Below are 25,281 nucleotides of genomic sequence, written 5' to 3' on the forward strand. Positions count from 1 at the left end.
TTTTTTGTATGTGTCGACTTTTTGGTCCAAAAATATATGAAATCAGAGGCCATAAAAATTGTTTGGGCGTCGGGGGTCCTCCAACTTGCTATGGCGGCCCTTGTAATGTATAAAATTTATAGTGTTCCTGGTGAATCTGGAGAGCATCTCAAAATTCTAAATACCACAATATACTCTCGGTGATCTGTGAGATTTATCAAATTATTTAATTACATATTGTCTTCCAATATATTTTTATCCATTTTCTATAAATGGTCTGAGGGACACAAAAAGAACTGCAATTGCTACATGTGGCCCTCGAGATATACGGTGAAGGCCCCTGGTCTAACTTATAAATAATCTCAAGAATTCCGCCGAAAAGAATTTTTTAATTCTTTTGGTTTGTTATCGTTCTGCGCGGTTGATCGGAAATGTTTTAGCTAAACACATCATGTGCTGTCAAAAGAAAAAAGTGTTAGGCCCATTGTATGGATATCGTATAATGTAAACAAGCGTTAATGTGATATGTCGTTGACAAGAACGCAAACACAACTTGCTGCAATCCGGACACCGTTCGCATAATACAGAGTCAATATATGCTTTTGGGTACAGGGGGGAAGAATTGACTTACGTACAATTTTCTAGCAAAAATCGGACAATTTCGTTGAATCGTGGCAATAAGTACAAGAAATTGAGATTTAGAGAAAAATTGAAAAGAGCGGATTGTCTGGTGATTTATTTTTTTAGAAGTTTTAATTAATTAGTTGATAAGGTTTTAATGAATTGTCATTTATTATTTTAATTTATTCTACCCAATCCTCGAAAAATATTTTGATTGCAATAAGTACATTCACACATTTATCCTTCGCCGCTACATTCTCTCTTGATATAATTCTTTTTTTTTTTTTAATTTCCTTCATTGAATTTTTTTTTTGAAATTTCACATTTCAGTCTGTCGAAATTTTAGGAGTTGGAGTTATGGCTCAGATGCCTATTACCGTAATGTCTTACATGTAATATGCAGAAGCGTATAATCCGGTATTGTAAATTTCGCTACTTTGAAAAAATATAATATAGTTTATAAGCGACGTAGAATCCACATGTGAAAATTGAGTGTGAATTACACGCAGGAAAATACGATACTTTAACCCGTTTACGATCACGGACGAAACATTTCGTCCAAACGACAGTGGAATAAATTCAATATCCTATATATTCTCTGTGTTTTCTTTCCTCTCTCCTCACCATCTAGAAGCGTTATTGTAAACATATGAACCGAAGTGCTTTTTTTTTTTTCTTTCCTGTTTTACCTATCCTCCCATTAGTGATTCTCCCCTCTACATTTCATGTGTATCTTTGTACTGTATACACGAAAGAGATCACGTTGAATGTGGGTGAATAGGGAAATCTACTTTATACTCTTTCGTCTACTTATCTATTAACGGTTTTTTGTTCCTTTTTTTCCTTCTATTTTTCCCCCTTTCTCCTTTTTCCTGACGTGTGGTTAGGTTAGGACAAGCTTACCATATTTATCACCGATTCGTCAAACAGAGATCATTCAAATCTGTTGCACAAAGCTTTTACGCGAAGTAGTTGAAGGTGGGACGTTCAGCTTGTAGACCTCATGCGTGCCAGGACAGCTTTCACGCAGATTAAGAAGAGAAAAAGGGAATTTAAATTATCATGTAGAAATATTTTTCTAATATTTTTGTGCCAACCTATTTACAAGGTCGATTTTAAGTGTCTTTCACCATCAAGAAATGAGGAAAAAAGAGCTTGGCATTTTCCCCCCAACTTAAAATTAGTTACGCTTTTACTATTATTTGATTAATTTTACTATTATTTGATTAATTTTACTATTATTTGATTAATTTTACTATTATTTGATTAATTTTACTATTATTTGATTAATTTTACTATTATTTGATTAATTTTACTATTATTTGATTAATTTTACTATTATTTGATTAATTTTACTATTATTTGATTAATTTTACTATTATTTGATTAATTTTACTATTATTTGATTAATTTTACTATTATTTGAGTTTTTATCATCGATTGCTTGTAATTTGGGTGTAGCCAAAACAGCATTTCTTCTAATGTGTCCAAAAACACAAAATGTTAAAGTTTAACTTTAATTTTAATGTAACTTTAATTTTAATTAGTAATGTTAATGTTAAAGTTAAACATCCTTGCTTCAGAGGTTAAGGTGAGTGATAAGTCTCTCTAATCCAGATATACTTCAAATGCTGGTCCATGAAACATTTCATCTAAGTCATGTAGTTACTACATTATTTCAGATTAAAGGCAGGTCTGCAAATTATTTACTGTATTTCATTTCACTGGTCCGATGGGCTAAAGCTGTTGAAGGGCACTCTTTAGTTATCGTAATCATAAAACTTCAACCACAGATTATGTCGATCTGAACATTCGATAACTCCGAGTGTAGTAGTACATATCTTTAAATGTGCCCAAGAATGCTATCAAGCAAACGTTAATATTCTCATTTCACATTAAAAGAATATGTAAATGTGGAGAGACGAAGGGCTCTTTATTACCTGATGAGCAATCTGTAATCGCTAGTAATACGTCGGGATTTGGAGAATGACAAAATTATGATAATTTTCATGAACACAAATGAGTTATCATGAAGGATTACTTACAGAGTATATTGAGCATATTCGAATACACTCGTATTTCGTTACACGTAACCCCATTCTCATTGTACGATATCATGGATTGCTAATTAACTGGTATAATTGGCAATCACCATACTAGAATCATGCAAGAACGCATGTATCGAGACTGAGGAATGCCAGGCATGTACTCCCAATGGGAATTCCATCTGTTTATGGATTTATTGTCTTTACTGATGAAATGAGTTTTTGATTATTCCAAAAGATCAAATGTGTTTTAAGACTATTTGAAACACCACTAAGTTCTGCTAGTTGTGATCTACACTGTCTGTGAATTTTTGTCATGAAACATTCCTCAAGGACATAAAGGTAGAATATAAAAGTTTCAAACTAGTAATCGGAGAATTAAAGTACATATATTAATATTAATTATCTGATAATTCGAATTCACATATTAATTCCATTCCTGTAGAAAAAATTATTTAAGGGGTTCCATTTCTTTTAAAAATGGTGAGAAACTATGCTCTAGTACGGTGGCTCCCAACGTGGGGCCTACGCTCCACAAGGGGGGGGGGGGCAATATGATTTTTAAAGGGAGGGAATTTGTGATTTTTTTATAAAAGCTTTTCATCTTCCGAACTCCCTTCATTTTTTATATCAGTTCAAATTATTAATTTTTTAACAATTTCTTGATGACTTTTATTTTTCTCTCTCAATGGAAAGGGTTTGAGTAAGGATTCTTAATGTTTTCTATTCCACGGAAAATTTGTGCCAGTAAAATAAAGTCGTGCCCGAATGACGCAGCGGTAAGACACTCGTCTCGCACTATGAAGGTTACCGTGAAGGTCCCCGGATTCAAAACCGGGCACGGAACATCAGAATCAAGTTCTTTACCTACCAAGCCTGAGGTCGTTAGATGACGCCTTCATTTCCCACCTAACTGAACTAGTTGGAGACTATCATTTGGTGATATATATGACCGGAGTTGGTGTGTGATAAAGTAAATTCAACGAATCCCTTGTACCAATAAAATGAAGGGCACGAGAACTCCTTTAAAGGATAACATGCTTATGGCAATATAAAAACAACGAGATAATTGTTTTCTCATCCAATCTCACGGATACTCTGAAGTCTATTCGACGACCCCTGATTAAGAGATAGAACCACTGCTTTTACTAAATAAAAACAGACAGAAATAGGGGGTTGGTGCGGAGACCCCTGGTTTTAAAATTCAAGAAGGCAAATCAAAAAATAATAAAACCTTTGTTACGGAACTATGAAGTTTCCCCGAGGAGGGGGGGGGGGGAGTAACCTCCTGACGAAAATACGGAAGGACGTCAGGATTTCAGAGATGGGTTGGGAATCACTACTCTAGTAGCATAATATCATTAAAATATTACTTAACCATTTATTTATTTCAACACTTTTTTGTACATATTTCCGACAGTATTAAGAGTTTTACTTATCACTAATACATAGTTTTTACAAACTTTCAAAATAATGCATTCAGAACAGCTTGCGCGCGTGATAAAATAGCACGACATCAAGGCAATGGAATAGAACTTTATTCAAAATAAAATAAACTGTTCAGTTCATGAAATGAAGCGAAAGAAATATTTGAAGTTCAGAAATAATTAAGTTTGAAGTTTAATTTTAAAGAAGATTGTCAATGAAATCTCAATTTTTTGCTTCATTTCACGAACTGAACAGCGCGTCTTTTACTTTGAATCAATTTTTATTCAATCACACTGATGTCATGCTATTTTATCATGCGTAAAAGCTGTTTTCAATTCACTTTTTTTTTTGAAAATTTGCAAAAAATTAAGTATAAATGATATGCAAAACTTCATACTGACATAGGATAAACAATCAAATATGTGTATAAAATTTGAAATAAATTGATGGTTAAGTTGTATTTTTTTAATATTTATACTAGAGCATGCCATTATTTTTCACTATGTAAAGAGGTATGACGCCCTTTAACAACATTTAACCAAAAAATTTGAATCAAACTAAACTGTCTTACACAAAGAAAATAAAATTAATTTATTGTTTTATTTGATTCACAAAAAATAAAATTTTGCAATGTTTAGAAATCCAATAAATTCCCTTGAAAGACTGACATTCAATCTTAATGTGAAAGAAAGACATTCCTGTAAGTTTTTTTGCTCGGTAATTCGTGAAATTTTGGCGACTTTCCATTATCCAAAGAAACGTAGAACGAGAGCGTGCCAACCACTAATTTGCGGTTAACTACAATCTCATTGTGACTGAGTTATTTTCCAGTGAAAGGTGTTGAACTTAATATCAGGTCATTACTCTTCTCGTTCCCGGAAATCTTGGATAGAAAAAAATGTTATTTATAATATATTTTAAAAACCCTTACGAAAGAATATTAGTTTACACTATTACATTACGCTTAAGCGTCATTTCCCTGTCTTGGGAAAAGTATACGAAAGGAATAAAATTTCTACGGTTCATTCTGTGTTTGAAGTATTACTTTTCATACTTCGAAATGTGAAAAATTATAGACGAAAAAAAGGAGGGGAATTCCCCATTGAAAGATAGAAATAGCTCTCCTATTTTCAATAGCTCAACCAACCTACACAAAATTAAATTTGGAGAATCATACTTTTGGCAGCCATTTAAAATTGAATTTCAAACGACTGTCAAATGAAAGCGCCAAGTAAAATTTGTTCCTCTCTCTAGTATACCAAAAGAAATTTAATCCGAAACATTTGAAGGAAAAAATTTACCAGCATATGTCAATAATTAAAGTTCTTGTGACTATGCCAGCGTGTTTCGGCTAATGAACGTGATTATGGAACGAATATAATTCGTTAGCCGAGGTATCACTGTATACACCTTCTGATTTAAATTTAACGTCATTGACTATTTATTACCTCAATTTTTATAAACTTAAGAAAACAATTTGAAAATATTTTCTTCTATTTTAATTCAAAATCTAGACAATGGCCTGAATACCAAAATTAAATCATAGGATTCCATTAAATAAGTATTTTTTCCCCCTTAAATTAAACTTTTTCTTATATTCATAGTTATGATAATAAGTACTAGTGCATTTTCATTTGTAGCATTCGCGGAATTTTCTTATTCAAAATGTGAAACAAAAATATCTCTTGTAATAATATGAGTTATAAAATATTGTCCCGAATTTGTTTTTTAGGAGCTCGAAACAATTCTGAAATTGAATATTGCATGCACCTTAGGCGAATTTATATTATTTTAGAAATTTATTCTTATAAAAAAAAATTTCCCTCATTCTAAATAAGAAAAACTTTTAATTAAAAATTCTTAATTAAAATTAAAAAAAACTAATGATATCCTGCTTTACTAATTGTGGAATCGAAACAAACACATGCATTTTAATTGAAATGTAATTGTTAAGAAACCATTAGCCGTTATACTCATAGAAATGTTTACTCCGGAGAAAATATTTCCTTTTTTTAGCGTTTTTTTTTCGCTTTGGGCAAAGTTGGGGGAAAAAATCACTTCGTTGTAAGTGAATGACCAATAAAAATGACAGAGTTTCCCCGAAACGGTATAACTTTTTTTATTTGCCATTTTACTCACTTCCCACGCTTTACACACAAACATCAAGTAAGAAATGAATTTCGTGATTTCCCTCGAGTTAAGAGAGACGAAAAAAGTAGCCGATAACATTTAATGAATCTTTTTTCTAAGGAATGCAGCTATTTTCATTAATAGAGGTTATATATATATTTTGGTTTAAGGAAAAAAGAAGCTAAATGCTAAATATAAATCGAACAGTATGTTTTCAATCATGGTTAGCCAATGTATAATGGATTAGCAACATAATAATAAAGGTGAATGGTCTCGCTTATTTGTTTCCAGTTGGAACACAAACTGTATAGTATTCAGCGACAAAAGTAATTTGTCCAATGACGATTAACAGTGGTTGTGAATGCAGGACCGCAACTGGGGGGGGGGGGGGGTGGTAGGTGGGGGTCTTGTGTCCCAGGCGCTCGACGGAAGGGGGTGCTGAATGCACCCTTTAACTACTTCTTCTACTTTATATGTGGGTGCCAAAATACGTTCCTGCCCTGGCGGAAAAATGATCTAGTTGCGGCCCTGTGTGAACGTTCCATATAAATGACCCTAAGAGCAAAAATACTCTTTTTGGGTTGGTATTCACATTATAAATCGTTAAAATGGCGATCCTGTTAGTACAAAATACACAGGGTGCATAACTAACTTCCCTTAACTCAAATTACTAACGAACCGTTGATCACAGAGCAAGGGTGCTCAAACTTTTGGAAAGTGCGGGCCACTTCATTGGTATGAAAACGTGTCGTGGGCCATTTGAGGATCTGGGGGGAACAGTGCCCAAACTGAACTCACTAAACGGTCACTAAACTGAAATGGAAAAGTGCATTGAGTCATTAAAATGATCTGGGAATGTGCCACGGGCAGCTTAAGTGCTCTGTGATGCGGGTAGCTTAATTACTCTGGAACTGTACCGCTGGTCACTCGAGTGATCTGGAACTGAGCTGCAGGTCACTAAACCCTTTCATATATCCCGAGATATCTCGTGTGTGTGTGTGTGTGAATCGTAATCTGCTTTATATATTTCTGTCACCCCCGAGATATTTCGTCTTCTAAACACGCAATGCAGCTGTTTTTAGAATAAAACATGTTTTCCATCCCCCCTTCCAACCGAACAACTGCAGTGGGTAGAGTCAGTTCTTTTTCAACGTTAGATAAGAAGGAGCGAGAACCGGGCACACATGGCAGGTGTTTTGTATCATAGTCAGAGAAATAAAACCGATGGGCGGAGTAACTTCCCTTGTTGGGGAGAAAAGCAATTATCTGCTCGCAATCGGAAAAATTCTTCTTAAAATACGTGGTAATTTGGGAAGGTTTCGCTATTTCAAATGTGGCAGTTATAATGCGGACCAGGAAAATTTTAAAAACCGCTTAAAGAGTTTAATGATCTTGCATTGGGTTGAGGGTCGCCTAAGTGATCTAGAAATGTGCCGCGGGCCACTAAGTGCTTTCGAACTGTGCTGCTGGTTACTTAAGTGATGAGGAAATGTGCTATGGTTTACTTCAGTGATGAGGAAATGTGCTATGGTTTACTTCAGTGATGAGGAAATGTGCTATGGTTTACTTCAGTGATCTGGAACTGCACTGCAAGTCACTTAAATGATCTGGAAATGTGCCGCGGGCAGCTTGAGTGCTCTCGAACTGTGATGTTCGTTATTTAAGTGATGTAGAAATGTACCATGTGTGAATGAAGTCGTTCTATTCCCTTTGCCATCTGTTCCTAAGCCAATCTATTAATATTTTTTTTGCCAAGGCTTTCGGTAATGGAAAGTCAGAAATAGAATCTCAGTCTCAGCGATGGCAGCATCATTGCCAAAGTTGTTCTGATGAGATTTTATCCAGGCAACATGAAGGTGAGAGTTGTTAATCAACAGATTTCGGATTTGGTGTACTAATTGATACCGGGATTTACTGTTATGAAGTGCTTTGATGCTTCCCTGGCTGTCGGGGAATAGTGTAATGTCAGATTGTGTGTTTTTGAATTTGTCGAGAGCGTGAAAGATGGCAATGCTTGATAAACAGAATTATTATCATTTAGTCTGATGCTGTAAGTGTAGAGGATCCTGTTGTTCTGGGCAACGACGAATGCTGCCGCATGTACTAGTGTCATTATTGCACATCTAGGCCTTAAACCATTAAAATGTTATGAATATTCAAATAATGCATCAAATCAACTATAATTATTCTTCCTACAAAAAGAACTCGAAAATATTCTCGCATTGGGTCCTGCATTTGGTGATGGTGACCCTGAGTTTGGATACTCGCTCTTCATCATTACGAAGCGCAAGACAGGCATTCCGTCTTAACTTGACACCGAGGGCTCTGTTGATGACACCCTCCACATTATTCAAAACTAAAAAAGGTGAGTACAATAGACTTGAGATCTAATAATAAGACAATTCTGCCAACTAAATATCAAAGAGTTAATTTAGATCATTCATCATTAGTTACGGAAATTAAAGCACGTTCATTAGCTAAAAATCAAGAATGTCCCAGAAAGCCGGACGTATGGGCACCATATGTGAGTGATGGCCAATAAAGTTCTTCTCAAAATTGGGGGGGGGGGGATTCACGTTTCAAATGTTTAGGAACGGTATCCACGACACATAAAAACGTATTCCTGCTGTCCCGTGAAATGTCAGTCGGATAAATGTGAGGTGGAAAATGATTTCAAAAGTTTTGATTGCCTTTCATTGAAAAACTTATGTGCCTAACGAAATACACAAATACACATTTTTACACATTTTTTTTTTAAATGTGTCTAATTTGGAAAGAAGTGGGAGGGGTGTATGATAATATCCAGGGATTTTTAATTTTTTTTGTCACATTGGTGGTCCTCAAATTGAAGGGTCGGCATATACGGTAATATATGTCTAAGTGCACTTACCGGTGGTTTGAATGACTGTACTGGTACGAACATGGGCGAGGAATAAGGACCACCTTCGGGCTGTAATCTCATGGATGGCTGTACTCGTGACGGTGGCTGTGGAAAAGGTATCTCTCCTGGCATATCTGGACCTATACCGACCCGTCGGATTCCGGCAATATCGACTGTTGCGGATTTCTCTCGAGATGGCGGTGGAGGTGGAAGCAACGGGTTGCCGTTCATCGGCAACGGTGGAGCTTGGACAGCAGACCCGAGCAGCTCTGTCAATGCGATCTGCTGAAGAGGGTTACGGCTGCGTCCCTGTTGGATTGGATTCATAGAACACTAAAAAAATTATAGAACATCTGTCTGTATATTATCAATTTTTATAGAAAAAACTTTTATAGAGAGTGCAATATATATATATAATATTATACTAGATGCTTTATTAATCCCAAGTCAGTGGCCAATGATTTGGTCGCAAAATGTGTTATTTAAATCAGGGCTGTCCTTACCACATGCGGGGCCAGGTTCATCTCAACAATTTCAGGGCACCAAAATTATTAGAGCCCTTTGTGCCCCGATTTTATACATTTTGTGGTAGAAGGAAAATCGTAAAAATCGATAAAAATTCAGCACTGAAAATAATTTTAAACTAATGGCAGAGACAATTCCCGAAACTAATGAAAATTTTAGAACCGGTGAATTAAAAAAAAAAATTAAATAATTCTAGTACCAATAAAAGTTCAGAATTTATGAAATAAATAATTCCGGAATCGATGCAAGAAATTGTTAGAAAGGTAATCGCCCACAGGTTTATGTTATCTCTCCTATGTATAGATGACGCTGCATGTCCATGAACCGGTCGTTTGCAGTTACCAGCGTAGGTGTGTGTGTGTGTGATTGTATATTGTGTCCTTTCTTGTATAATAGTTTTCTTCCTGACACCGACTCATTCGCACCTCTCTCATTAACAGAAATACTTTCGCAATTGATGAAAATTCAGAATTTTCAAATCGGCGAAAATTCAGAATTACTGCAAGAAATAATTTAAGAATTGGTGAAATCCTCAACAATTTTTACCATGACTTCGGGGCCCGGTGCGACCGCACGTGTCGCACACCGCTTAAGGGTGGGTCTGATTTAAATACGCAATGTTCAATAGCATCATCTTCCTCAAAAAAAGACACATGCCTTTCACCTCACTTTCATATTTTTCTGAAGACTAGTTAAGGCTGACAGCTCATATAAGACATCAACTAGAGACACTTTGCCTCTGTTATGTGAAACTTGAATGTCCGGGTCAGAGTCACAACTAGAAGTTTGGTCAGTAGGGGCAAGCATGCATTTTGGCGCCCCCTTGTAAGTGTGAAATTTGAGCCCCTTCTGGTCCAGCACGGGGCGTCAGACCCGCCTGTCCTCCCCCCAGTTGCGGCCCTGGTCACGGTTGACAACTGCTCTGATGACGACTTTTGAAAAGCGTAATAAAAGTTATTAATTGTTTCAAATGAGTTATAATTAATACAAATACAAATACTTCGCCACAACAGACAAAATGCCCAACGAGGTGGCTGATAAAAAGATGCAGATAATAACTAGTGAATAAAAATAATTATTTAAAAATTAGAGTTGTCATGATTATTTTCACTATAAAGAGGGCATAAAAAACACCACAAGGGGGAAAAACAATGAAAAAATGTCCAAGCATTGGCTTTCGATGCATTTAAGATCTATCTCTGAAAGTAGAGACATGTGTCACTGTTGAATAAAGTGAAAAAAAATAGAGGGCTTTTTCTCAGTCCAAGATATCAAGGAAACGGATATTTTCTGGATATTATGCCGAGGCGAGCTCGGAAAGAAAAGTAATTTAGTCTCCACCGGAACTTGAACCTTGCCCGGTATGCAAGAGATCTAGGGTTCGAGTCCCGGCGGAGACAAGACGGCTTTCCTTTCCGAGTTCACCTCAGCATAATATAAAGAAAATATCTGTTTCTTTGTTGAATAAAATTTTTCAACAGTAAATTATAACTCGGAAATAGAAAGAGATAACTCATATAATTCCAAAATGAATCAAGTTTCACCGTACTTACTTTAGCTAGTCTTTGTCTAGCTTTGTATTTTCGCAACAGCCTGTTAAGTATGACCGTCGGAGCGACGCCCTTCAGTCGCGCAACGTTGTACAGAACACGTTCGAGACCCTCCAGGTTCCAGATAGTGTCCGTTGGTTCACACAGCGTCGAAGACGAAGCATGAAGTACATGACCGCCAAGGGATATGCATAAAATGGCAAACATCACTTTCATGGTAGAGTTATACTGATAGTTCTATTCTTAGAGAATGAGAAGGAAAAAAAAATGCCTTCAATGTGAAAACTGTGTTAAATAAATAAGAGCCAACAAAAATTCAATGATTTAATTTTCTTTTATGAGAATCTATCTCCCGAAAATACCATTAACCATTCCCCCCCCCCCCCGAGATTTATACAATTTATAAAACATAACGTTATTATCTCAAAGTCCATCCGCCCCCTATTTTCATGAAGGATTCGTGCCCGATCATGAAGTTTCGCTTAAAACAGAAATTTTGATTTGAAATTTCTTCGACAAACTTCGCTTAGATTTTAGATTTCGAAAGATTTTCAAAATATAAATGAAAATACTTATTCTCAAGTGCAGTTGCCACATTAGATATTGAATTTTTTTTTATGCATATAATCCCTCAAAAATGAAATTTTTCTTCATTTTCTTTTGTCGAACATTACTATAGTTGTCTATTTTAGTAGAAATATTCAAACTGATTTCTTTTTATATTGAATTTTTCGGAAATACGTATCTTGTGATTCAATTTTTAAGCGAAAGTGTACTCCATCCACAAAATCGGCTCCACCTACTTCAGAATCTTGCATAACTCTCAATTTCAATCTAATTTATTTAATTTGCATAAAATAATTGATATAAGTTGGTATAAATTTGATGCCACTAAAATGACCGGATGATACGGTTCTCTGGATGATACGTGGCATAATCATTATTGTTCTGGCATAAGATTCTCAATTTAATGTTACCAAATATCTGTCCATCTTAAAGATGAAAAACAAGAATTTTTTAAATTGCTCATGCATTACCATCATGTTTTCAACTAGCCTTTACCGAAAGTTCCGGCTACCACATGATTTCGGAGTTACGATATATATTGATTTATATGTTTAATAAACCAATGATCGATTGTCTCCAGATTAAGGAATGATTGAGATATGACGCCTAGAGATAACCGTTGACAATCCATCGGATTTGGCGCCACCATCACATTTGGTAATGTCTGAACTATTCCACCGAACAATTAATTTATTCACAATTTCCAGATTGCATCGATTTGGATCAGAACTAAAGCATTAGCATACGTAGGGTATTCCGAAACATTTATAGTGACATCAAAGTCACAAATGTTCAGTAATTATACACAAGGTAGTCATTTTTACCTTTGGTCCAATAGCTAAATTCTAAATAGTTAGTCTAAAGCCGGGATTACTATAAAAGTTTTATGAAAGTTCTTTAATAAAACTTGAGAAATGAAACCAATAAGCGTATCGGTTGCATTCAAGCGAATCTATATCCAACAGGCTTATTGGTTGCTCTTTTTTTTGTTTTTTTTTGTTTTAAGTAATGTAAAAGATCTTTGATCAAACTTTTATAGTGTAATTTCCGACTTAGAAAGTTTCAAATAACGACAAAAATTTTAAATGCTGGGACTCGTAATCCTGGAAGCTGTTTGCCTAAAAAAATTAAAATTCCTCCTGAAAAAGTTCACGGTCCTCGCTTAGATCCTATAACTTCATGCAGTGACATGTAAAACAAATGAATTTAAAAAAATCATTTTATGGCTGGGATTACACTATATATATCTTTTAAAGTTCTTTTATAAAACTTAAAAAATGCAAGCACTAACCGCATCGGCCAGATAGAATGTGACCACCGCCAATCAACTACTTCGACAAGAGGACACCGGGCGCCTGAGTGGCAGAGAGGAAGGATGCCATCTTGGTTCACGGGTTCGAATCCGGGCAAGAACATCAGAAATAAGTTCTTTTCCTACCGAACCTGGGGCAACCACCGATAGATGGCACCTTCATTTCCCACCAAACTCCGATGGTTGGAAATCGCCGTACGGCGATATGTAACACGAATTGGTGTCCGGTAAAGTAGTATGAGTTAGTAAGGGACAATTCCAAGTTGTGGTGTCGCAGGGAGGTTTTCCTCTAATAGGGTTATTAACAAATGGAATAGCTTACCTCCGCGGCTCGTGAATTCTAGCATAATTGATATGTTTAAAATGAAGTGCGATAACATATTAGGATGAATCGAGAAGTTATCCATACTTAGATTAAAACAACCACGTAATCTTTTTTTTATGGGCAGTGCGTTATATAGTATCAATTATTAGGATTTTTTTTTTCTTTTCCTAATACATGTTTTTATATAGGGTTGCCATATTTCTGTTGAATGTCGCAGCGCTTACATCGGGTTGACAAATATATATGTTACGGTAAATGTGATAAATCTGGTTAGCATACCATCGCTGAGCATTTTGGTAAGTTTGATAAATTTCCCTCAATTAATCACTTTTACCCAAGCGTCCCGTCTTTGGTAAACATGATAAATCGTACTATGTAATAAACTATACATGAAAATTGGTACATTTATTGTATCATTATATCGGGCTCCGACTGTATTCATCATAGGTACTAGGCTCATTTTGAATTTTTTGAAAATTCAGTAATTACACTAGGGTATTATGCATAATCATAGATAAAAGGGGATGAATTTCAAGCATTTATCTAATTTACCGACGACGCTTGTGTATTATGCATAATTTCCGGCAAAAGTGATAATTTTTTTTAGTATTTATCGAATTTACCAACGACACTTGGGTTGTCGTATATTCACCGGTAAAAGTGATAAATTTATCAAACTTACAATTGGTAAGTATGCGTAATAACCGATTTATCACATTTGTCGTAACATATATACGCATGTTTTTAATTTTACTTGCCAAATAAAGCCATATCATCCTGAAGCCTAAAAATTCCGAGATTAAATCGAATACTTTAGCCACTCGAAAACATCAATCATGTCCGAGATAAGAGTGACTCTTTCAAAATGGAACTGCAACTGCTTTATTTTGAACGTTTAACACCACGAACCTGAATTTCCATCCTGTTTGAAGGCAGACCGAAATGGTGATACCTTCACATTTACCGGAATATAACTCTAGTCATTTCAATGTACTCGTCTCTCTCAACTCCAGTTCGAAACTGGCTCGATTACGTTTCGTCTAAAACGATTAATTCTCGAATAAACTGAGACCGTGGTTCATAATAAACAATTAGCGTTTAGAGTTAGCATCTCCTGCTCCTTTTATTGTTATCTATTTAGTCGTCGGGCTCACACAATCAAAACATTCACTAAATTGAGAATTATAGTTCGATATAGTCGATGCTACCACAATTAGTTACAGTAGAACCTCTCGATAACGGACACCCATTGGACCAAAAATGTTTGCCCGATAATGGGAAAAACTGTATACAGTGGAACCTCGTTTATAAGACTTTCATATCTATATGACGTTTGGCTTCAGTCGCAATTGGTTCCTATACATTTTAATATAGAAATGTATAAGTTACTGTGTAAAAGTGATACTCTCTGGTGGTTATGGATAATCACTAATCGTCTCGATAAAGAAAGTTTGATTAAATTTCATTACATTTGTCATTTTTACCGGCGATGATGCATAATATCCAAATAAAGTTGGAAAGTCTGATAAATGTGGAAAAAAATGATATATAAACTTTCCTCTCTTCATTAAACCAATTAATTATTTTTTCCCGTACATGATAAGCGCTCTTCACAAATTTTTCAATTAAAATTAAATTACATTAAAATAACTGTGAAGAAGATAGAAACATTCATAACAAGCCTTGTAATGTTGGCTTTCTTCGCAGGTATCAACAAACAAACAAAACCTACATTACCATTCGAATTCACCATCCTTGACCATAGTTATATTCAGTTAATTAAATAATTAATTGACGATTTATCATATTTACCAACACATGCTTGGGATTAAACAGGATCTTAGTTTAATATGGTAAATTTTCGGTTTATGACTAAAAATGAATAAATTAGAGTTTGTTTTATTTTACTGTCGACTAACGGGCAATGAAATACATTAAAGCCCTATTCCACGGGACAGGGGATCAGAAAAATATCCGTTAACGGAGAATGTCCGTTACGGGAGGTTCGGAATGCGGAATGCAAGGATTTTCACGCCGAGTCCTGCCCTCAGGGCTATTACAGCGGCTTACGAAAGGCCTGGCAGCTAAATTACGGGAGGTTCCAACGTAAAAATATCGCTAAAAGAAGCTTATATGGAAATTTTAACCGATCAATAATAATTTTATTTTTGCAGTTTAATTTCATTGTGTGTTGTAATTTTATATCAGTTCAGGGTTTGGAGTAAACAGTTATATGAAATTGTTTATCATCACATTTTGCGCTTCTTTCGTTTTTGGGTAGCTCAGTTTCCTATGAAACACAAAAATACTTCAGCAATGGAAGAAATATTTCTTTGTATGCATGTATCGAATAAATGCATAATATTTCGAATATGGGACTGGAAAAATCCACATAACCGTTATACCCTACATTTACTTTGTAATACCATTTCCTTCACTTGAAGGAAAAAGTGTCATGAGAAGTTGAGGAACCTTAGGGATGTATTCTTCCGTACATAACTCTTGAATCCAACATAAAACGGGAAAGCATTCTCAGAACGAAAAAACGTTAGGTGTAAGTACACTCAGTATCTAATGTAGTCTTATTTTAGCTCACCATTTGGTTCACCATGAACCTGTGAGTTGAAGAGTAGGAGCATTACCAAAAAAATGCGGTATCGCATTTATTCGGGGGGGTTTTAGCACTTTTCGCTATAGTAACGTCAGCGTTGAACCATTTCATTCAAAATATTTTCATCTGGAAGCGAATCTGTATACGAATATTTTCATCTGTGTGGATTGGGAAGAGGGAGACCGAGAGGCTTGGAACCAGCTAGATCAAATACTTTTTGATTGGTACTGGATGCTCCACATCCAGCTTTAGAGTGATTAATCATCTGGATGCCAAGCGATGTTCAATGAAAACGGGCATCTTAAACATTAGTTACCTTATCAAAGTCTACTTCTCTTCCACTCATGTAGAATACAGTAAGAACTCTGTGTAACATCCTTGAGACCGAAAAAAAAGACTTCCTTGATAGCAAATTATATCATTTTTAAATAGTGCTTTAAAAAATGATGTTATAAACGGATAATATTTTAAGCATTGAACACACACACTACATCGAAATCTTGGCGTGTAAGTTCCAACATCTAGAGTGGTTCTCAAACTTTTTTCAGCCTCGGCTCCCCTGATTTATCAAAATCTATCTGCGGTTTCTCAGAATAGTTACAAGATATTACGCATGAAATAAAAGAATCAATTTCAAAGCGCAAACAGGCACACACATCAATATCTTCAGCTCTCTACGACGCCTTTAGAAGTCCGACGCACACTTTAACACACACTGACCTAGAGGAAACGAACCGAAATTTGCTTTTTCTGCAGATAAATTTTGAATATCCGCGTGCATATTAAGCAGCCATTGTCCAAGCTGATAAAAGTACTGGGGAATGCGAACTGAAGGTTCCACTTTTAGCGACTTTTCCCCACTGGGTGATGTTTACTCCTTCTCAACATTGGCACTCGAGTAGTGTTTGCCAATACGTATATATATAAATGCGCGATTTCCCCATCAAAATTCAATTTTATTCTTACAAATTTCGTTGAGGAGTAAAAAATACTCCTTCCAATTTTTTGGGGTTTTTTTTTTAAATGAAGTTATTTATCTGTTTGTCATGAAAAAATCACCCACTTTTTATAAAACTACCCCTTAAAATTTTGGAGAGGAGTGAAATTACTTTTTCAAATTCAGTTTTCGATAACACTGCCCTCAAGCATATTCGAACATAGCATACAAAAAAATTCAAGAAATTTCCCCAATGAATGCATTTTTGGTAGGCGCATATTGACGGCGGGAGAAAACCATATGCATTTTCTTGTTCTGAGCCATTGCGCGGTCGTGTGATCACACAGTGATGGATTCCCATCGCTACGTCCCTGTTTCTATTTCCACCCGCGACACATAGGTTGTTGGCTGAAATTGGTTTTCGGTGATTCTCAACTTCTTTATGTGAATGCAGGCCTATCTCAACATAAAAGTTCTCGCCACAAACAGCAACAGGCTAACAACGATAAAGATATGCAATTATTACACCACACTCACAATTAAAAAAAGTAGATGGCAGCCCTAAAATTTACACATATAACACAAGATTCGCACGCACACACTTTCAGCCGGCACAACTCCAGCTCCGGTCTATCGCCATATCACACCTTCAACGTGTTTCGACATCCGCATGCACGATGCGAAATAGACCTGACAGAGAAAGAAATAAGAAGTAAAGTTAAAATTAAAAAATTCAACCCGTTTTAAACCGTTTATGTGATCTTTTATGAGAGATGAGACGGAAAACTACGAAATTCGATCGATTTAAGAAAAAAGAAACCCCGGGTCATTAAATTCAGAGAAAAAAAAGATAATATATATAATATACTGTAATATATTAATATCTTTGATTAAGAGAAGGGAGTAGGGAACACAATTTCGAAGTCGTGAGCAAATCAAACCTAAGGCAACAAAATATCATTAAATATCATGAGGCAGATTTTCGATAAGAACTAGAGAAACAAAGTTATATAAGTAAAGAAAAATAACCATGTCTTTTATCTAATTCATGTGAGAGAAAAAATTCTGTTTTTTCATTATTTCTTTCTTGCAAATAATAGTAATAATATTTTTTTTCTGTATTTGTAATCCAAATGTAATCCAAAAAAACTTGTCTTCAGAAATCGTACCATGTCTCTATAAAAATCTGTATTTTTTTCTTGTATGATTTGGCAAAAGAGTAGGCCGTTAAGCCGATTTAAATCCCTGTTTTCCTTGACATTTTGTTTCCATGTACCGTGATTTGATATTGATCAAAATATAACTAACTTGACATTTTGTTTCTATGGGCGACTTTTTTCTCAGCCTCCTCGTTTGGCCTGTTGTGGGCTTGTATTTGTTTTTGTATTTTTTTTTTACCGTGCTTAGTCTGCAGATCGTTACGAGACTTGAAATAATTCCAATATATTCACATGGATAACTCAGCGTGAACATTCGGGTTGCTCGAACATCTGTAGGTATTTTAGAGATTTGGAACAAAAATACCCTTAGCACTTCTCTTAACCCTTGAAGTGGCATTGACGAGATATCTCCTTGCATCCTTGAAAGTCTATTATTTTAGCATTGACACACCCAGATACAGTGGATCACGATTATAACGTTTTTCAAAAAATCGTCATGTAAAAATGTTTTAAATGGAAAATCGTAATGAAAATTAGTTTAGTTCAGACCACGAAAGTAAGTCGTACTAATCGGGAAAACGTTCTAAGTAAGAACGTTATAAACGGGATCGACTATATTTTGTACACACACACACACACACAGTTCATTTTTCAATAAAATCCATTTCTCTGCACCCTCTGAGTTTGCTTTGCACTTGCTGAAAATCCGAAGAACGCCTACTCCATTAAAAATGATATGACATTTTGAAAGGTGTTTAGTGATTTCTTCTGTGCCGCTTGAAGGGTTAATCATGTTAAATATACTGTTGTTATCGTCATAGATAGTTTAGAAATGCAGTATATTTTCTACATAAAAAAAACTTTAAATATGTAAAATATTGTTTATGGAATCCTGAGTTTTATATTGTACAATGAAATACACGTTTTCAGGAAATTATCCGGAAAACTGTCTATACATCGCATAAAACGGATTCTTGATTGAAACTGTCGATATTCTTCCGTGAAAACTGCTCTATATCATCTATCATATAGAATATATAATACGTATATATATTTCGTCTTTCCATACATATAAAACACACTATCTGCTCAGAAAGAAAGAAATATTTTCATTGTCGATATTTGTAGGAATTTTTGGAAAGCTATTGGAACGTCAAATATTTACCTGTTGAATATCTGTGACGAGAGAGTTTTTATCTTGAGAGGTATGGGATGGAATATAAAATTCCTATATGCAATATTCCATATGCTTTGGCTATATTCTTGGGATTAGTGAAGCCAGAAAACATCTTCATTGGGTGTGATATCATTTCTCGATTATCTCATCATTAATAAAATCATATTACGATTGAATCCTATTTTAACGAATACCGTTATAGAGAAAATCTCGTTTTAACGAACACTTTTCTAATCCTCCAGATAAGTTTACATAGGAACAATGCAAAAACCTTTTTTATAACGAAATTCGGTATAACGAAGTGATTTCATCGGTCTCTTTGAGTTGATTATAAAGGGATTTTCGAATGTATTTTTTTTTTTTTTTTTTTGGACAACCACAATGAATCCGTTCTTATCGAAAATTAGATAAATTTTTGAAAATTAAATAATTTTTAAACACCTAGTATATCAAGAGATGTATTTTTGAATGTTGCAAAACATTAATTTTTTTTCGTAGATTTAAAATTACACATTTGCAATGAAAAATACAAATCAAATTTTTTTAAAGGAAAAAAAACAGATTTTAAATGCAAATTCAAAAAAAAAAACTTCAATTCTGAAAATTATTTATAAAGGATATTTTATATAGTATTTTACATACTTTATATTCTTTTTTTAGGCATTATATGGATTTTTTTTTTGAAAATTTATTTGACGGTGATATCAAAGTGATATATTGAGGATCAAAGTGAAATATTAACGAATTTTTTCAGGATTTTTTATACAATAAATGACTCGTTTTTAATAAAGGGTCTAAGCAATGTATTTGCATAATAACAGATACAAAGTTTCACAAAATACGTTAATTTAAAAAATGTGTAAATTTTTACAAAGTTTTCAAGAACTAAAATTTATATAATAACTTAAAAACTAGTAGACTGCAATTGTTGTTGCAAATACCAATATTGAAAAGTAGCAACACTCTGGTAGAGATCTATGTAATCTATATTTACTTTTATACGAATTGCATAGCTAAGAGCACGCATCGTATTTTACTGGCGATCTTAGAGGCATACTTGCAATTAAAAAAAATATCCAAATAGCGTGTAGAACTCAGGTACGTCATTCATGATGTAAGGGGTTGTGTAGTAATGAAAATATAAAAATTAACTTTTTATATTTTCATTTACAACACCTTGTGCTCAAACACCCAGTTATGAAGTTGTTGCCTGTCTACTTATACCAACAAAAAGAAATTCACGTTTATAAATGCAATATTCACTGAGATATTTGAATGCATGTAGGTGTTGTGAACCAAACGAGAAGTCAGTTTCAGTCTAATGCTTGCTATGTTTGTCTTGCTGCCACCTGCCATCACTTTTTCTAACTGTGAGTGAAATGCAATGATTGAATAATTGTATCGTTGCAGGCCTGTTGCTCTCTGTTACGGGACTTTTCAACAGGGAGATTGGCTCACATTCGAGCCTCGAAGTTGGGAACCACAGAAAAGCAACTTCAGCCGACCACCACTGATCCTATCCTATCACCAGAACCAGGAATAAGAAACCAGCTAATGAATGAGTGTGTGACTACTGTAACTTTATATTTTCTGGGTCTAATTACTCACTTAAACAATACTGTTTCGAAGGTGACATTGGCTTACATTATGGAAATCACAAAATTTAAGAAATAGCTCCAGCTGACCACCACAATGTTGTCGTGGGGACTAAACCCGGAACTTCTTGATGTTCATCGCGACTGCACAGTGGTAAGAGCTAAAGCATATTTTTGATCCAAAACATATGCGGAAGAAAAAACATTCACCCAGACCTTACTTCCAATGGAAACATATAGCATTCATTGTAAGTATTCTTCTAGGAAAATCAGAGAGAAAGTGTAACGTAATCATCAAAAGACGCTATTCCTCGGGCGAATATCTCATAAATACAGAGAGAAAGAAAGAGAGAGAGAGTATAATTGATAAAAATGACCGAAAATGACATCAAACCATATGGGCGGGTCTCAATATTCCAGAAGAGACCATCTATTACCCACCATTCAAGGGAGACTCGTTATGATCCATTGACTCGCTATGATCTATAGTATCGGAAAATCACTGGGCGTCACAAAGAACGTCACAATGTGTTGTAGACATTACTATTTTGAACGATTCATTCATTCATAGAAGATGGTGGATTAAACCTTGGCCAATCGGAAATAAGTCACAGAAATTCTCAATAACGCAGTTACATTTAGAATGGATGGCATCAAGTCGACGACGTATCAAATATTGAGTCATCTAAGAAGATCTCATTTACTGATATATTTGCGCGATGTCAACGATGAATCATTCGTTGTCCAAGGAAAATTCAATGGAAAAATTTTGGTTGCTTGAGGAAACTCAGAGTATATTCATTGCAAAGGTAATAGATAATGGAACTGTGGAAATGTAATTCATATCTATCAATGAGTGTACTTCTGTGCACAATCAATGTCTCTTATTAAAAGAAATTCAGTCGATACATTTGATTAGTTAGACCGGAGTTTCCCAATTTTTTGTTCTCTACTTCAGAATTGTTTTCTTCTCATTGTCCCATAACTCGAGAAAACCCATACGATCAGTATTATACCAGTATCTGCTGCAGTTTCACCCTGGACTATTCCAATAGAGGGCGATATTGCCGGAACACTAGGTTATACCACGAGTGTTCCAGGAAACCCTGCGGTTCCGTGACAGCTTTCATGGGGTTCCGCATGATTAAAACGCCACAGAACCATTAAAAATCCCGGAACCCGGAGAGCTTTCAAAAAAGAAAACTTTCTTGTTACTAATATTCGCAAAGCTGTTCATTATTTTGAATATTAACTATATAGTGTCTTTTTGAAAAAATCAGCAGATTCAAAGAACAGTGTAAACCAGGGAAAGAAGCGTTGCCTGTTCGTTTTTATGCCATTTTTTTCCCAACTTTCCTCCGATTTCTGAATTCAAATATCTCTGCGAATATTGCACTGAGAAACGTAGATTTTTTTTTAGATTTTTTTTCCTTGCCTCAGTAGAGGCAGGGTAACAACTTTCTGATTGAATTTTTGAGGACAGGGTGCCCATATAAAAAATAAATGCTTGTATTTAAATAACTACACAACCCCTGGCAATATGAATGGCTTATCTGATTTTACACGTTATTTGGATACTTTTCTAATTGTAAGTATGCCTGTAGAATAAAAGTTTTCCCAGTCAAATGCGGAATTGAGTAATCACCCTGTATATACAGTATATTATATGTAAGAAACATCATTGAAACGTTGACAATGATTCATTTTTTCTGAAAAAGTTTCAGAATAAATGAAAAATATAATATGAAAAATATTTGCTGAAGTAATTCAGTTAATTAAAGTTAATTTCAGAATTAACGAGATTCAACGAGAGATCATAATTAATTCAGAATTAATAAAAAAAATAATTTCAGAAAAACGAAAAAAAAAATTCTCCGAATTAATGAAAAAAATAACTGGAAAAAATAAAAAAAATCTATTTCGGAAATAATGAAAATTTATATTTAAGGAAAAAATCTCATAATAAAGCCATCGGTCCCATTGGCCGGAATTACCTCCTGGCACCTTACCTCCTTTAATTACCTTACGGCACCCTTTTTTTGATTCGATGCCATCGGCCTCATTGGGATCACATGTTAAGGCGTCACTATCTGAATCTCAATAATGCCGCATGACGTTTGTCCCCCGTTTGGTTTCAATTGATTTATCGTTTTAAACGTCATAAAAAGATAAAAATTGAATTTTGCGAAATTTTTAACAGTTCTGAGTATTTTTTGTGAAGGAAACGTTTTTTTCCCCCTCAGTTGCTTTGTGTTATTTTTCAATCATATTTAACTTTTTGCCGTCCTATGTCGAGTTGGAATAGACCAGAAGGCCCATGTGAATTTGGCTTTTTGGCCAAACTCCATCCAAAGAAAGCAATAGCTAACATCCAAGGGCCTTCCTCATACATCGGGACATACATTATACAGTACGAACTGTCCCACCGAAGTACCGAAAAAACCTCTGTATTACCAAGGGTTAAATCAAAGCCTTCATGACACTAAAAAACAGTTGAGGGTCGGATCTGGCTTTTATCGTAATCAGTGTATTCGGAATATTTTGCGTATAGTGTTCACTGTGATTCAAAGCCGCTCGTAAGGAGTGTGCGACAGGTGCACCGGGCCCAGAACTCGCAGGGAAATATTCTGTACATAACACAATTAAAAAAACAACTTCATTAATTTAAAAATAGTTGTATATGGGGGAATACAAAAGATGGCTGTGGCTACAATCATGAAAATGTTATAGATATTCCTAATAATCTAACGAATTACCAAAAAATTATTCATCCCACGAAGGGTCTCGTGATTATTTCCCCCCCCCCCCCATCCTTATGCCGTGTTTGGTAAGGGTGGCTCTCTAGACTGTCCAAAAGTTTAACTTTAGGCACTGATGTTGCTATTATTAATTTAAATGCCGATAATGTTTTGCAAATTTTTATAAACACACATTTATCAAGTCTAAAAAGATGATTCTTTACGTGAATCAACAATTAAAAAATTTAGTGAGGTTCCAAATCCACGAATTGTTGTCCGGAGGATCAGGATTGAGATAGATGACCTGTTGCAGCACACGTCATAAAGTATTCAAAACTGCCCACTTGAACTATATCATAAATTCTAAGCATCCCTACACAAAGATTTTGCAAAAGTAGTAGGAAAAAACTGTATTGAGCGACATTCAGAACATTACATGCATGCAGAACGCAACGAAAAAAATAATAATAAATTCCATGAGATAAGCTAGAGGATGTGTTTTATCACGTTTACCATAATGAACAGACATCGCATCATCTCAATTTTCATTCGTTCAGCTCCATTCAAGATTCTTGATGCTGGAGAAACGTGAGCTATTAAAAGTGAAGTGATGCTATTAAAAGACACGACGGGTGATCTTTTCGTCTCGAAACCAGCTGAATTCTAAAAAAGCAAGCAATTTCAAAAATACCAGAAAAATATTTCAAACTCATAATTGTCACATTGGTGTTGCTACGTAAGACCTACACGTTGTCCTAATTCTTTGTCTATAGCACTTTGCAACTGTTGACTTCAGAAGTAAACTTCCTATTACAAAAGATTTCCAAATGATATGCGAATGTATGATGTCATATTTTATTTGAGGGGTCGTATGCATAAAAAAAAATTAAAATAATAAACTTTCTATTCGGTCCCCTTGTACTGAAAAAAGTCAACTAGAAAGTTGTTGCCCTGTCTCTCCTGACGTCAACAAAAGAAAATTCCGCGTTTGCAAGTGCAATATTCACTGAGATATTTGAATTCAAACAATTGTGGAGAAGGTGAAAAAAGAACAGCATAATGAGTTTTTTCGTTAGTTTATGCTGTTCTTTCCCACCTTTTCCCAGATTTTTAAATTAAAATATCTCAGCGATCATTGCATTTAGAAAAGTCTTTATTGGCCTTAATATAGACAGGGCAACACCTTTCTAGTTGGCTTTTTTAGGGACATGGTAACCGAATAAAAAAATTGTTTTATTTTTATGCATACGACGCTTCAAATAAATTATGACATTATAACCATTTCAGACTCTAGCACTGATTTTTTTTGGAATATTCAAAATGTTTTCGCATTTTTGACGCTCAAAAAATGCATTAAAAATATAAAAAAATCTCAGCATATCTCTATTTTTTTTCTATTTTTTTTCTTCAAATTTCAAATTTTTTGTGAAGAAATAATTTACTTCGATCAAATTATTTCAGCCAAGATGATGCAAGATATATTAATATACAATTTTTTCCAGAATTTTATTCCTAAATTTTATGTAATAAATAATATTTTTCCTGGAGGTATTTTCTCCTGGAAGTCATCTTAACAAAACCAATGAAAGTTCAACTTGCAACAAATTGCTGCACTCTGATGAAATCCCAACAAAAAAATTCATATTCACCATATTTCTAACTCAAACTCACACGATCCTCTAAGTAAGGGCTCAACTCCC

The 25,281-nt window shown here is 34.8% G+C and overlaps 1 protein-coding gene across 2 annotated transcripts in view; it reads right to left on the bottom strand.

The window, feature by feature from the left end:
* LOC149075971 (uncharacterized) overlaps positions 1-25,281 on the bottom strand; it is a 33,771-nt gene that overhangs the window by 3,681 nt on the left and 4,809 nt on the right. The window contains exons 2-3 of one of the 2 annotated variants that reach the window (XM_089245471.1): positions 11,163-11,401; positions 9,094-9,393 (exon numbers count right to left, since the gene is read on the bottom strand). In XM_089245471.1, the coding sequence (XP_089101597.1) occupies positions 9,094-9,393; positions 11,163-11,375 (513 nt within the window). In that variant the 5' untranslated portion in view covers positions 11,376-11,401. The remainder of the gene's footprint in view (positions 1-9,093; positions 9,394-11,162; positions 11,402-25,281) is intronic. The other variant, XM_089245472.1, reaches the window with a different exon arrangement.

This window comes from Pholcus phalangioides, unplaced genomic scaffold (genome assembly GCF_987345545.1).
Source record: "Pholcus phalangioides strain wild (caught in Gottingen) unplaced genomic scaffold, Ppha-v1.0 ptg000015l_1, whole genome shotgun sequence".
In the NCBI taxonomy this organism is placed as follows: Eukaryota; Metazoa; Arthropoda; class Arachnida; order Araneae; family Pholcidae; genus Pholcus; species Pholcus phalangioides.